Source organism: Alligator sinensis, unplaced genomic scaffold (genome assembly GCF_000455745.1).
Source record: "Alligator sinensis unplaced genomic scaffold, ASM45574v1 scaffold1123_1, whole genome shotgun sequence".
Lineage (NCBI taxonomy): Eukaryota > Metazoa > Chordata > Crocodylia > Alligatoridae > Alligator > Alligator sinensis.
In genome coordinates this window covers 369,235-384,224 of record NW_005842540.1, presented here as the reverse complement: position 1 = coordinate 384,224, position 14,990 = coordinate 369,235, and the positions used below count along the sequence as shown (strand labels likewise).

The 14,990-nt window shown below is 45.6% G+C and overlaps 1 protein-coding gene across 1 annotated transcript in view; it reads left to right on the top strand.

Moving 5' to 3' along the window:
- YTHDF2 (YTH N6-methyladenosine RNA binding protein 2) overlaps window positions 1-11,003 on the top strand; it is a 20,400-nt gene extending 9,397 nt beyond the window's left edge. The window contains exon 3 of the mRNA XM_006031904.3: window positions 10,041-11,003. Within this exon, the coding sequence (XP_006031966.1) occupies window positions 10,041-10,064 (24 nt within the window). The 3' untranslated portion in view covers window positions 10,065-11,003. The remainder of the gene's footprint in view (window positions 1-10,040) is intronic.
- Window positions 11,004-14,990: the final 3,987 nt, after the last annotated feature.

Genomic DNA, 14,990 nt, shown 5'->3' with positions numbered 1-14,990 from the left:
GATGGCAACATCTTTTGTGTTCCTGGCTCGAAAATAAGGGAAGTAATATCGTAAGCACTTGCTACTGGGCTGTATTTGATGTCTGCTTTGTGAGTGCCCTGTTGCTGTGGCAGTCGTCAACACGCTGGCCAGAATGTGTGGGCTCCATGGACTTGAGGGAGTTGGCATCCAAAAGAAAAACCGTTTGCATTGTTTAATTCCAGTGCCAGCGTATTCAGGTGCAATGTTTGCCTCCGTGTTGATAAGGAGCGCTTTGCACAGGGTATCGCTGGAGCTGGGGTTGAGTCCAGAGGAGCTATGCGGCTGCTGGGGGTGTCAAAAGTGCCGCGGTCTCAAAGTAAGGACGTGGGATGTGCTAGATAGGGCCATTTGTCCCCGGCTTGTGTCTCAGCAGCGGAGACCTGGTGGGTCAGGAGAATAGTCACCTCCCTCTGTTGGAGTGGCATATTTGAGGGCTGCACCTTTCTCATCGAAATGTGTCCTGGCGTAGCTTACATACATATATTTTTCTTGTAGTGTTTCCAAGGGAGAGGTGGTTTTGTTTGTTCGTTTAACCCCATTTGTATTTCTTGCTGTTTTGTAATATTGGAGGGGGAAGAAGCTTACACGTTCCAAAGAGGAGAATCAGAGCCTCGTGATTTTTTTGGTGACTGTCCTCTTACCTAATGTCTCTTGTGTTTTTTGGGTGGCCCTATAAAACATAACCACTTTGAGTAAAGCAAAAAAAAACAACCTATTTTTTTCCCCTTCACTCTTGGTTCTTATTTTTTCCTTGAATTTAACAAAATTTGAAGTGATGCCTTCACTAACCATGCCGTTTACCCAAGGATCTCAAGCTCATCCGCTGTATTTGTACTCAAAACCTAGCTACAGTGAGGCCAGCTGTCAGCACAGAATATCTTTGCTGTGACTCCTAATCTCTCATGCTCATTGCCGCTAGTTCCAGGGCCTCCTAAATAATGGTAGTTAACCTGTTTGCTGTGATAAATGATGGACAGACTATAAATGACTGTTTTTCTTTATCATGCATGTGTATCTGTATATTACTTTGCATTTAATGCTCTTTATCCAGTGACTTCAAAGCACTTTATTGAGAATAAATGAAAACTTCACTAGTGAGACTAGATACTTTTAAGAACAAATATTTAGTTACATTTTTGGCTCTTCTTATCCTATGTTCTCCATCAGTTTGTTTTTTTAGAAGATGGGATCTTCATTTCTAATAATCAAAAGCCATTTTAAGACCCCTAAAATGGAAGGACCTTGTGAGGTCCCTTCCCGCCCTACTGCCCGGTGATGTATAAAGTAAATGAGTTAATATATGACATCGGGTTTTAGTGAGTTAATGAATTGCATTAAACTGCAGGGCTTTAACAGCTGTTAAAATCGACCAGTGGCTTGTGAAACTGATCCTTTAAGTTGTGGAAATGAGAAGTTTAAAACGTGTTTCTTGAATGTCCGTAGTCAGATTCGGCGCCTTTCACCTCTGGGTCGCTGAGTCAGATGCAGTGCAGGTTGTGAGTGGAGAAAAGCCATTACCCCCTTACTGGGAATGGACTTCATCTCTGACTGTGAACCAGGTGCCAAATAGCAGCTGGCAAACGCTGCAAAGAAGCCAGTGGTGGAGGGAATCCCCTAAAAATGTCAGGGTGTGTTAGCCAGAGCCAACTTGTGGAAGCTTTTCTTGGTGTCTGCCTGAGGGGTGTGTTGGCTCCCATTTCAGTGCTGAATGCAGACTTGACCTGTTTGGTGTCAGCAGTCTTTGAAGTGGTGTTGTGGGGAGGTGTTTGTAGAGGTGTGGTGCCGGTTTATTTATACAATAAGGAATTAGAATGAAAGCCTTAAGATCTGGGGGTGTCAGGCATTTCCCCCTTGTAAGCCCCAGGCAGCAGCACCTGCCACTTCCTGGTGCTTTTGTGAATGTTTTTGGTGTGGCTTAGAAGCAGGATTCCCCAGAAATTCATGGGATTTTGGCATGAAAAGGGACTCCTAGAAGACATCGTCAAGCAGTGATGCATGGGCAACCTGCTGGCAGAGGTTCCTTAGCCGTTGGCCAAAGGATGCATCCCACACCTGCGGGTGACCACTGTGCCTCGGATTATTTTCTTGCAGCTATTTCTCGGGGAAAGTCGCCTGTTTCCAAAGCTGGATGTTTGTCAGCCATTTCACTTTCTGGAAACACTGTGCATCTTGGCATGTACACTCTTCTGTTGCCTGGCTTATCTCCCCAGTACAGAAGTGAGGGCTACATGGCAGTGCTTAAAGCTGATGAGAATCGAACAAAAAATAAAAGTATATGAACCATATGTATTCAGAGTGTAATAGGCATTGCTTTACACGAGCTGTTCCTAACTGGTTTGTTGCTAGCAGGCATCACACGGGAGTTGAGTGTGTGAAAGGACACTTTCCTGTTTTATGTCTCGTGTAAAAGTGCTGCGTGACAGGTATTCATTTCATCGGATTCTTTCCTTTCTTTTTGTTTTCCCTTTGTGCTGCTTGAACATGCTAACTGGAATTATTAGACCCCCTGCCTTATTTTCCAAGATGCTTTCCTGTTCTACTCATAATTGTACCATCTTCTGGATTTACAAATTAATAAACCAATCCTCAGTGGCACAAAAAATGGATATTTGCCAACTAAAACAGTGCAACTGTGCTTTTACTGCAGCCAAGTTGTCCAAGGAGGTCCTGGTTAACAAGAACTGTCATTATGCAAGCGGCTCCCTACAACAGAGTTGACTGTAGCTCTTTCCAGTCAGTGGCTGCCCAGTGTGCTGCTCTTTAATTGAAGGATAAGCCATGTAACAATACATTTGATAAGTTAATAACATAGCATTTGGGGGTGGTTTTTGCAAGCCAGTCTGTAGAGAGAGCTCATAATGAAGACAGCAGTTCCAGTTTCATACTGTTAGAATTTAGTTAAAGGACAGCACTGCGCAGGTTTGAGATAACGGCATAGCTCTCCATTGTTTGTACTGCAACACCAACGTAGAAACCTTGAAAAATAGAACGGTAATAAAAATCACTTAGCATTTCATTCTCATCTCCCTGTGTTTTATATTAAATCTTGAAATTTAAATGCTTCTTAGTCCTTTTCCCTCCTTGTAAATTAGTAGTATTAGTTGTTTTGCTCCCTTGGCTGTCAGTCATTATATACGGTGTATATTTTTAAGACATTTTCTATAAAGTGACTGTCTCTTAAGAATTTCTTAGTGCCTCGGTAGATCTCTGAGATAATATCCTCAGGATTGTCTTCACATGGAAGGTCATAATTTGGTTGACGCTCAGCTATTTACATTTTTATAGTGTTAAGTCTTAAACATACTTTTGACCTAAGCTGAAATTTAGATTTCTTGTCCTGGCTGATCCTCCCCCAGATTCTCTCTCAAAGACCACTGAAACGGTAAGATTTATACAAAAGGTCACAGGGAGTATTGCTGTCCCTTCTCGACCTCATGAATTGAATTATTGATACGGTTAATGGACGTGGGAGAGAGCATAGCTGCTTGTCCTTATCCTAAAATGAATGTTAGGTTTCTTTTGCTTGCAGAATGAAGTGCTTGCTCACATTCAGTGTGGGTGGGTGTAGCATTCAGGCTTCAGTGGTATTCAAATGCAACTGCCCCATTTGGACTGTGTACCAGCAGATGTAATGAATACATTGTCAGCTTTGCATTAATCGAGGGTCTGAACCATGGCACTGTTCTCTCCAGGCCATTTTGTGGTCTGGATTCTATAGTGCTAACATTTCTGTTCTGTGCTATTACTTAATATAGTCAAAGTAATTAAACCCACTGTATGTGACAAACAAGTCCCTGACGTCAGGTCTTCAGGGGAGAGTGTCATTTCACTCTCACTATTGTACAGCAATGCTCTTTGGGGCATTCTCTAGCCTTCAAAGACAGGTGCTTGGGAAATGCCAATGATGCTGTTAAAACCGGATGGGGAGAACTCAGCTTTGACCAAGTCTCTACATAGAGTCCTGATTCATATTCCTTGAAAGACATGCAAAGAAAATGGTGTGCAAATAAAATGTGTTGTCAAATACATAAGACAAGGAACTGAAATTAAAAGGGTTTTTTTCCCTCTTTCCTAATGTCTTGAGAGCTAGGATGTGTAGCAACTGGCCAGCAAACCTTGTGAGGGAGGTTTAGCCAGTAGGAAAATGTTTCTGCACAAGGCCATTAGTAGCAGCATGACTAGTTCGGTCAGTTTTATTCCTGTTGACTTTCAGAGATGATTCTTGAAAATCTCCAGGTGGCTATTCAAAAAAAAACCCCTCTAGCACAAAGCTACCAACTTGTGTTGGCGCTGGGAAGTCTCCCTCAACTTGGACTGTGTAGAGTCCTTTCATCCCCTGCAAGGATCACGGGTGTCTTGGCTGTTGAATTCTTTATCCCCTCCCTAAATGTTTTTCTGTCTTTCTGAAAAGCTTGACATGGAAGCTGTAAATTCACATCTTGCCTATAAACACAATGTAAGTAGAGAAATACCAGGCCTGGGTGTGAAGGCCAGTCTGGGAGACAAGTCTGGGTTCCCACTGAGAAACTCCCATAATGGGCATTAGTTTTTAGTTAGTAAGGTATGCTAGCAAGCTGCTTGGAGACCAGTCACCCACCCAGGTTTTTAAGACTTAGCTAGACAAAGCCTTGGCTGGGATGATCTAGTTGAGGATGGTCCTACTTGGAGCAGGGGGTTGACCTCCTAAGGTCCCTTCCAACCCTCACTTTCTATGATTCTACCCATATATTCGTGTGGCTTTAAATACTGGATTTCACTGGAAAGGGACACCTAGTTAAATGTGAAGTATCATGGGGCAGTTGAGGTTGTCAGCATGTTATAGTTGCTTTAAGGCCACACACCATTTGTTTCCTATGAAAGCAGCTTCTGCCAAGAAGTACTCCCTAAATATGAGTAGAAATAGAATTTGTCGCTGCTTGAAAATGCAAATTTGATAATCTGAAGAAAGAGGTAGTGTCCTTCTTTTGCACTGGGTTGCATCAGTTTTGATGCTGCTCTGAAAGTCGGTTGGTCATATGGGACTTAGCCTGGCTGCTGCTTTCTCACGACTTGGGCCATCCGACTGCACATGACTGCCACTGCAGATGCAGAAGCTCAGTCCTTCCAGGACTTCTGGGACACCCCTTCTGACATCCCCTTTATCCATCCCTCCTCACTTCTCCTCATCCCCCCTCAAAGCTGGTGGTTTGATGGTAAAATACCAAGCTACTGGAGCAATTGGTGCTGTATACATTTATAAACGAGTGAAGATTTGACTACAGCCAAACTTCTGTGCTGGCATTTTTCTGTTCCCTGTTCTCTCTGCATGACTTCTTATCTGTTTCTTGACTAAATGTCAGAGTAAAAGGCAACCTAGGAAAACCTTAAGTGATGTTGTCTGTTAAGAGGAAGCCAGAACTTGCAAATTGCCAGGCCTTCTTGCAAACTTGGTCTGATATTAAAATGCCATCATGTTCTCTGCATTTTGCATCAGTTAAGAGTCCTACCTCCCCTCCTTTTCCATGGTGCCAGTTGAAGCTTGCCAGAGTAGAGTGCTTTTCAGTGTCTTGCAGTTCGGACTTCCACGACCTGGTTGTCCGCCTTCGGCATACATTCTCCCTGATGGCTCTGTGTCTGGTTACCCGGCGGCCAGCTGTGCAGGGCCTTTTTTAATCATGGTTTGACTTAGTTTTTAATTGCTGTTGGAGAAGGGGAGAAGTCTTAATGAAGACTTGATATTAATACAGTAACTATATGGATTTTTTTGCAAGGTCAGGAGCCCAGTTACAAGAGGGAGTGCAGTTCTCATCATTTAATCAGTATCTGTTGCTAGCAGTAAAAAAAAAAAATCTGTAATTTAAGGGAAGCAGGTTTTACTGGTGGGCCTGTGAGGACAGGGTGCAACGCTCTTCTGCAGCTGTTGGACCTTGCCTACTGACAATGGTGTAGACTTGTCTTTGCTTGTAAAACAAACAATTAAGACTCCAGAGCTGCACAGATAAGCAGAATAACATGGGGCTATTTTAGTGCATTCCCTGTGCTGACCATAAGCACACTTTTAGCTGATCCTGGGGAGAGCCTGGCAGCGCACCTCTAGAATCAGGACATTGCCGGTGGGCCCAGCTGCCATCACTCGCGTAGCTAAGTGGGAGGTCTTTTCATTACTAAGTGAACAAAATGTTTGTAAGCTGGGGTGGGGGGAAATGTTATTCCAGCAAAAGCTGTTGAAGATGGTCTAAATGCTGCTATGGAGCAGAGTGCACATCTCCCATCAATCTCAGCTGGACTCGCTTGCACAGGTAAGAATGTGCCCATTTGTGTCCTAAGAGGAGGCAGAATGGCCTAATGCAAGGATTTGTCAACTTCTGTAGCGCCGACCGCATCCCAGCGACATCACGTGCCCCCCGCTCTGTCACTCCGAAACGTCTGACATCCCTGCGGTCGCATGGAAAAGTAAGGTGTGAGAAACTCATGGGTCTGAGTGGCTTGAAATGAGGCAGTGCCCTGTGACCAGCCTGCTGTCTTCAGGCCACTGCTGTGTGATCTCCAGAGGAGTTGAATAGTCTTTGAGACGCCCCTGGGTTCTCATGCAGTGGCCCGACCATTCACTGACAGCTCAGACCTTTTCCTCCTGCCTTGGATCAACAAAGAGTGACCCAAGTCTTTTGGAAAATGCAGCTTAAGCTCATGGAAATGCTATGCTATTTTGTTTGTCCCTCGTATGTCAAACATATAGGACAGGACCAGTTGGTTCCTGCCGTATGCACCACCCTACCCACTTCTTGAGACTCCCCATTTGGGGGCTGCTTTAGCAGTCTCTCGTGTTCCCGTGGACCTTTATCAGGGCCTGGTGGGCTGCAAGTTGGAACAGCTGCTGTGTTATCAAGTCCTCTGGCTGCTCTTTGAAGCAGCAGGGCTGGGCAAGTACAGAGGCTTGCCTTTGTCCATGGGGCACTGGCACTTCTTTGGGCTTCTTCAGGTTGTTATGCTGAGCGTTGAATTCAGGAGATTTGCAGTACATCAGGCCGTAAAGTTTACTTCTCCTGTTTCTCCAGTCTGTCCCTTTTTCCAGGTTGCGTGTGTGTGGGGTGAGGGAGGAGGGGAGCTCTGTTTCTGCATGGTGGGGTTCTTTGGGTAGATGTGAAGTCTGTTATCAGACCAGCTAAAGAGTTGGAAAAACTGTTCTTTGTAAGCTGAAGGGTGTTTGTGCCCAAAAGCTTGCAAAGAACATTTTTCCCACTCTAGCTGGTGTAATAAAAGATATCACATCTACCCAAAGACCCTTGTCTGCCTGTGTCCTTAAGACAAACATGGCTACAACCAGCACCCCTGTTTCTGCATCACATTTGTTTCTCCTTTCCTGGGATTTTCTTGACTCGGGGCCCATTGACGGTTCCTTAGCCCTTTGCTCCCTTTTTCTCTGCTGTCTGTCCCGCTCCCTGCTCTTTACCACACTGCGGTCTTTGGAGTAACTTTCCTTGCACAGCAGGGAAGGAGATGTGACTAATTAGACCGGTTGCTGTGGGTCCATCTGGTCAGCTAATTGGCTGAAGGACTCAGCAGAGACTGCAGCCACCATCTGTGGGGCAAACCAGGGCGCTCCCACTCCAGCCTGGAGTGGGGGGACAGTGCTGCGGAGCCCTGGCCGCCGGCTTAAAACCACCAAGACGAAGGCTTGAGCTCGGGGGGTTTTGGTTTCTTCCTGCACGGATGCATCATGCTGCCATCTGTCCTTGCTTGGCAAAATGTGCTGGATAGCAGGAGGCAGAGAAGGACAGGACTTGGCAACCGCAGTTTGTTTTGTGGCTTCCCCTCAAGCATTTGGCTTTCTTTAGGATCAAGCCCAGTTTGATTCTCCATTAAGGGACTCTTTTGCTGAGGGGTTTTTTTTCCACCCCCCCCCTCCCTCTCCAAATGGGCACATAAAGCCTGCCTGAACTTGAGCGGACCTCTCCTATGAAAAGAATTAGAGCTGCTTCACTTGTTTGTGGCTACTTGCTGGGTGTACTCAGCAGTCCTTGCATTTTAGTCCAGCGCTTTTCGTCTAAAAGCTGAAATGCCAGCAAGTGCAGCATCAGAGAGGGCTTTGTCACAGGCAGAGGGTGGCTAGGCATAGCCCAGCCAATGCTCCATGCGTTGAATGCTCCCAGGATAGAAGTGTTGAACCTAAAGCATTGCTTGCTTTGCTCTCTGTGTGGTAGAGGGGAGAGACGGTTACTGTTTTAGGTTGAGGAACAAGCCTTGTCTGCAGGAAAAGATCCCTTGGTTATGCAAGAAGCGATACAGGTTTAATTGCCTGTACGGCCACTCTTACCCCAGTGGAAGAATGGTTTTCCTTGGTTGTGGTTAAATTGGGGAAACGTGCTTTTCTACTGAACTGTATGTACTCTGTGGTGTGCCATGCTAGGGGGGGTGACACTGGTGTAACAAGCATCTGGAGCTGGCATTGTCCAGTGCGAGCCGGTGGGCCAGCCGTGCTGGTGCTTTAATGCTTCTAGAGGGAAGGAACAGGGTCCAAAATAGTTCTGGTGAGGTTCCAGCTTTCTGTGAATTTTGGCACGTGATCACTAGGGCCTGCATGGAGACGTGGTCAGCGGTGGGGCACAAGGATCAGGCAGAACTCCATATATCGATAGCACGTCAAAACTAAATCCTGCAGTCTTGCTCATTAAACACTGCTTGGTGCATGTGTAAGGGAGCGTCTGCCTGCTGCATGCATAATCCTCGGTGGAGCAAGCTTGGCAGCAGAGCTCCTGCGCTGTATGGCTGGGGTAGGGGAGGGAAGCTTAGTAGCAGCTGTGTGAAACATCTTCAAGTTGAGCTAAATATAAAAGGGGGCCTGTCCACGCAGCAGCCCTGGCTATCTCTTTCGGTTCTGCTCTGTACCAGCCTTCTGGTTTTCAGCCGGCTGCAGACTTCTGCCCTGATGGTGCATAGATGTGGGGTAGAGGATGTCAACGAAGGGTGCGGGGTGCTGGCTTGGCGGATGCGGAGAGGCGAATGAGATTGTGATGAGTTTTGAAACAGTTGGGAATTAGGGGAGGGGGAGGTCCTCCAGTGAGGAGCAGTGAGACGGATGGTTTGCGGTTTCAGAGCTATCATGAAGCCGCTGTTGGTGCCTGGGTGGACACGGCATGGTGACACCCCACTCACTTTTTTTTAAACAAAAGCTTCTGCTGTGACTCGCACATCTGTGCAAGGCACGAATTTCATGGTGCCAGGACACGCAGGGGCTGAGCTAGGTGATGGCAGGTTGTTCTGGGGCACATGTACCTCTTTCACTTTGTCTTCTCTCCTCCTGTGACCTACACGAGTACTTGCACCCCCTTGGCAATGGGCCTTTGCCACAAATCCACGTGGGGCAGCGTCAGTGCAGGGCAGGGTTGTACCTCTTCCCTGCTTCATGTCTAGATTGATTCCCAGCCTGCCGACCGGCTTGAGAACAGGAGACTTGTCTCAGGGACCTGCTTTCTGCAGACCAGCTTCCCACCATCTCCTAGGGCCCAGATCTCTCTGAGAACGAGACCCCTTGCCGGTGCTGCTCTTTCTCTGTCCTTGTTTTTTGGTCCTGTTACTCCCGTCAGGTGGCACAAAACTGGAAAAGCAGGCTGGATTTGTCAGAGCTGTTTCTCATGTGATCAGACTTGTACAACCTTACCACTTCCTTTCTGCAAGAGGCTTTGCTGGCACGAGGGCCAGGAAGAGGCAGAGAGAAGGGATGGTGGGAACCGTGACAAAGGGGAAATGGGAAGAACTGGAAGGCTGCATGTGACTGCGGTGCGTCACGACACCAGCCGTAAGCCGTTGCCTTCTTAAACCGGATTCGACCTTTGTGATGCACCACGCGTGTTGTAAGAGTTCACTGAGTGTCAAGAGGTGGTTTCCATCAGAAATTAGATAGCTGCCTAACTATTCAGGTAGGAGATGCTGGGGAACAAAATCCCATTGCCCCGTGATTCTGGGAGATTGGGAAGGGTTGTTCTGGACTAACTTTCTTTCTCTCTCTCTTTCTCCCCCGCCAACCCCTTTCCCTGCTACAGGAGCGCCAAGGCCGCGTCAAGTAAAAGGCTCTCCCTCCCCCAGAGACTGCAGCAGAGGTTGCATTCGGGATATCTTTCAGAGAGAAGAAGAAAATATATACTGCAGAGAGAATTAGGACTTTTTTTTTCTTAATTTCATTGACTTCAAAAACAAAACAAAAAGAAAAAAAAGACTCTTACGAACTTGCAGTTTAAAAAAACAAAACAGAAGAAGGTATCGGAGTTTCACCAGAGGCATAGGACTGAAAAAAACAAAAACCACAAAAAAAATCCCTTCTAGCTAGAGTAGAGATAAACACTGTCCCCTTTCTTTTGGCTTTGGTTGTGATTTTGGAGCATACGCTTTGTTTTTTGTCTTTTTACTATGTTTTCTGGATTTTAAAGTCCATAAGAGGCATATGCCTGTTTTTCTCTCATTTTTAAATTCTGCCGCCTCCCTTCCTGCCAGCCCCTTTTGCGCCCCCCTGGTTTTGACATTTGCACTTGGAACCCCGAGTTGTGACTTTTTTTGGACCTCCACCGCTGCACGTGGAATATCTATTTTTTCCCCCTTGGACTGGAAGAAGAGGAATTTTTATGAAGAATTTGAGGGGTGGGGGGCTGTTTTGCGTAGAAGAATCGAACAGAAATTGTCAACACGGTCGTGTGTAAGGGATGGTTTGTTTTCTCTGGCCCCTTGTTACTCAAAAGTCAAATACTAGGAGTCCTAAGAAATGTTCTGTTCTTGTGCATTATACAGATTACAGATTAAGTCTGAATTAATTTGATTTGAAAGCTGAGAACAGTGGTAAAAACTTGTTTTGTTTACAGGAAAATGAATTTTGGACGGAAAAAAAAATATTGTAAAATGTGTAGTGAACATGTTTCTTCAGTTTCTTGTTAAGCCAATGAGGAATGGGCGTTGCCTTTCTTTTCACCATTAATCACTTCTCAATAATAAACGTGAGATCCTGTTGAGCATCACTGCCGCGTTCCACTTAGTTTTCAGTGTGTAGGGGGCTGCTCTGGGGAAGACTTAATAGAGGTGAGGTAACGAACCGATCATCTCTACCCGGCCTCCGATTCATGGCCTAGTTGTTGACCAGCCCATAGGACTTTGGCTGCTCTAGGCTTTTGCCCACTCTTGTTACAACATCTGTGTTGCCACCTTTCTTTTTTAATTTGTATATTGTGATGAATGAAGCTTGGAGGCTCATCTAAACATGACTCTGGTTGTGAAAGACTTCGAAATCTGGTCCATGTGGCTCATCTGTGACAGACCTATTGTGATCCAAACCCAGTTCCACCCCAGTACTGGCTCACGTGTGTTGGGATGGTTTTCTCCCGTGTGAACAAGATGCAGCTGAACTGCTGTAGCAATACTGGGATGTCTGCTAGCATCCAGTGGGAGTACATCAGGTTCCTGGCCGTGTTGCAAGTGTAGACTGGCCCCGGGTGTGAAGCATCAAGTACTGGCTTGCTGCTATTAATGCCGTTCATTAAAAGGGGGAAAAACCGGTTAAAATAGATGCTGGTTTCTTGATCCTGAACTGTTTCTTGGCTTCCTTCCCCCCCCGCCCTTTTTTGCTGAATGGACCATAAAAAAGCATCCAAGCTCTGGGGAAGTGCTTAACTCTAGCTAAATGGGCATTCTTGAGGAAATGTCCTGTTAAACAATATCCTTGTTATTATATCCTTGTTGGTCAAACTGTTTGTTCTACACTTTCCTCACCTTGGGCAGGGAAATTGCTTGTCACTTCTTGAATTTCCTGAACCAGCACCGTGCTGTAATGCTTGAGGTCACTTTGCAGAAGCAGAGATGTTCAACTCTATAAAACCAAACTGTTTGCTGAAAAGCTTCATGAAAAAATCTTTGGGTTGGATCTCAGGTTTTTTTCCTTATGCCCAAATTGCCTTGGCTTTGTTAGCTCAAGGTTGCAGGTATAAAGCTACTCTGTTAACTACCTAATCTGATTGTTGAATGTGTGCACAGCTGTCTAACAACATGGGCTGTCTTTGGCTGGGATTTTCAAAGGTGTTGGGAGTGAGATGCCCAGCTTAGAGTTTAATCAGAGCTGAGGATCTTCTTTTTTCCTTTGAAAACCCCAGCTGTATTTATTTTCTTTCTTCCCCTTTGCTTCTCCCTCTCCCCAGCTCAGCACTGAACATGCAGATCGACATGCCGCCTCCTAGAATGAGTGCTTTCCACTAAAAAAACTCAATCATGGAAAATCCAGGTTGTTTTCAAACTTCCTGAAAAGACCATCAGCTGGGGGGAAATATTTTACTTGTTGCATTTACCCTGTCAATTTAAATGAGCTTTTCTTGGAGGGGGCCTTACCCACCATAGCTGAGTGTACCACTTAGGCAGAAGTGCAGGAGAGAATCGCCCTTGTTAGTTTTTTTTAACCGACAAGTACTTTACGTAGTTTCATCGTTCCTTATGTGTAATTAGTTCCCCTGTTTCTTGTGGGTGCTGGGCATAGGAAGGGGTGTGTAGGTGTAGAGGAAAGGAGGGTATTTTTGAATGGAATTAAAATTTAAGATTTATCCCAGGTGCTAGTATAACTTGAAGACCTTCTAGAACGTGCTAAAACACATTAGCTGCTTTTAAAGAGCTTTAGCCCTTTGAGAAAGCACTACCGGGTCTGGGCTAAGTGGTTTCCTAGTACTACAGTACTGCACATTGGTTGCAGCCTTTGTTTTGCACAAAACAGCAATGATTCGCTCTTGCGTGATGGAATAGAGGTTTGCGACACACTTGGCTGTAAGCATCCTGCGCGTGCGCGGCCCCTTGAAGGAGGAGGTTCATAATGTGAGCTAATTCCAGGAGTTTATTGTTAAAACTTGCGTGGCTTTTTTCCCCCACCCCCAAAGATGATGGCTTGCTGTTCTGGAGTATTTGCTATATGCTTTCCCTTGAGCAAAACATCCTGATTTAATGTTTAAATCGGACAGGAACCATAGTCTACTGATCTGCCGCTTGTCTTGAACAAATTGTCCTTCTGCCTCTCTGCTTGTAGCTGTTTAAAAAAGCAGCGGGCGGGGGGAATGGGACAGGGCAGCTCCCCATCTCCCTCACCCATGGTGTAAAAGATTGCTGTGGTGTTTGGGGCTTTTTGATCATATTGTGGCTCCGATCCAGGGAAGCTGCTACAAACTGAAGGAAGCTTCACTTCCCTGTGAAAGGCAATAGGCCCCTGCGTTGTGAGTTGCTGGTCCAACAGTAGAATCTGGGCCAAACAACCTTCCCCAGTTAGGAGTCTGTCCTGGTATCGCCATATCAGGAAGCATAATGATCTCCATCCAGAAAAGGCACAGGTAAGTGAATTTTATTTGCTGGAATGTAGTTTTCAGTTTACAAAAAGGATTAACTTCATGTCTTGATATTTGTCATTGAATATTCCCTCTAGAGGGAAGCGGTGTGAAATCACATGATTCTCAGATTCCTTTTGCATCTGATAGCTCCCTCCTAGGAAATGTGATGCATGGCTGCAAGTTATTCAGGAGAGTGGGTGCGGCTGGGGGCGAGGGTGACAATGGTAGGAGTATGTAGAAGCGGGAGAACGGGATTATAAATGGAGAAATGGGAGACTGGGATTAGGAATGCACTCAAACTCCCGCTCCCGTATTTGCATGTTGATAATCCAATTCTGACACTATCCTATTCTCACATGCTCAGAATCCCACTCTGACACTCATACGTGCTGATAATCCCATATTTGCACATTGATCCTGCTTTGACACACTCCTGCTCATACCTGTTCATAATCCCATTTTAGCACTCGTATGATCATAGTCCCAATTTAGGGAATACGATCTGACATTCTTGCCCACTCCATCTCACTGACGCTTGCACTCACACATGCTCGTAATCTCATTTTAGCACACGTACATGCTCAGAATCCCACTCAGACACTTAGATTCATACATTTATAATCTCATATTAGCACATACACTTGCCCAGAATCCCACTCCCACCCACACATGCTCGTAATCCTGTTTTAGCATCCTACTTGCACATGCTCATGATTCCAGTCTGCTAGTCGCCCACTCACACATGCTCAAAATCTCACTCTGGCACTCTTCTACCCACACATTGCTCATACTCCCAATGTCCCTCTCCATTATGGTCAGAATCCCACTCTGGCACCCTTCCATTTATACATGCTCGTAATCCCATTCCGGTATTCATATGTGCACAGCATCCAACTGACACTTGTACATGCTCTTAAGCCTACCCTCTCTCACATTCATACTTGTAATCCCATTTTCAGTCTTTCTCATTTATATGCTCATCATCCCACTCTGACACACTCCAACTCATACATGCTCAGAATCCACTGACGCTCGTAGTTCCTCGTAATCCCACTCTGACCGCTTCACTTGCATATGATTGTAATCCCACTTTGATACTCTCTCTCACACAGTGATTTGTAATTGCACGTTTCCACACATACATACTCGTAATCCCACTCTGACACTCTTCCATGCATATGTGCTCATAATCCTATTCATACATGCTGAATATCCCACGTTCCCGCGCATACATACTCATAATTCCTGTTTGTCCCTCATAATCCCATCTCTCACTTGCACACAATTATTTAATTCTCCTACTCATAAACCACATATCCCACCCATATCATAGCCCCACTCTCCCTCTCCCACTTATACCTGGTCATAATCCCCATCTCAGTCGCGTGTACTCATAATTTGCTGACCCAGCTTCATAAACCTGCTCTTGCTTGAAATTTGGAATCCCACTCGGACATTTATACATAGAGATAATCCCGCTCTACCACTCGTACATATTCAATATCCTGCTCTCTCACTCATTCATGCCTAGAATCCCACTCATTTATGCTCCTAATCCCTCTCTGTCCACTCCCTTTTATGATCATTACCCCCATGCTCTCGCTCATACATGCTCATAACCTCACTCTCCCATATATAGATGTTTGTAACCCC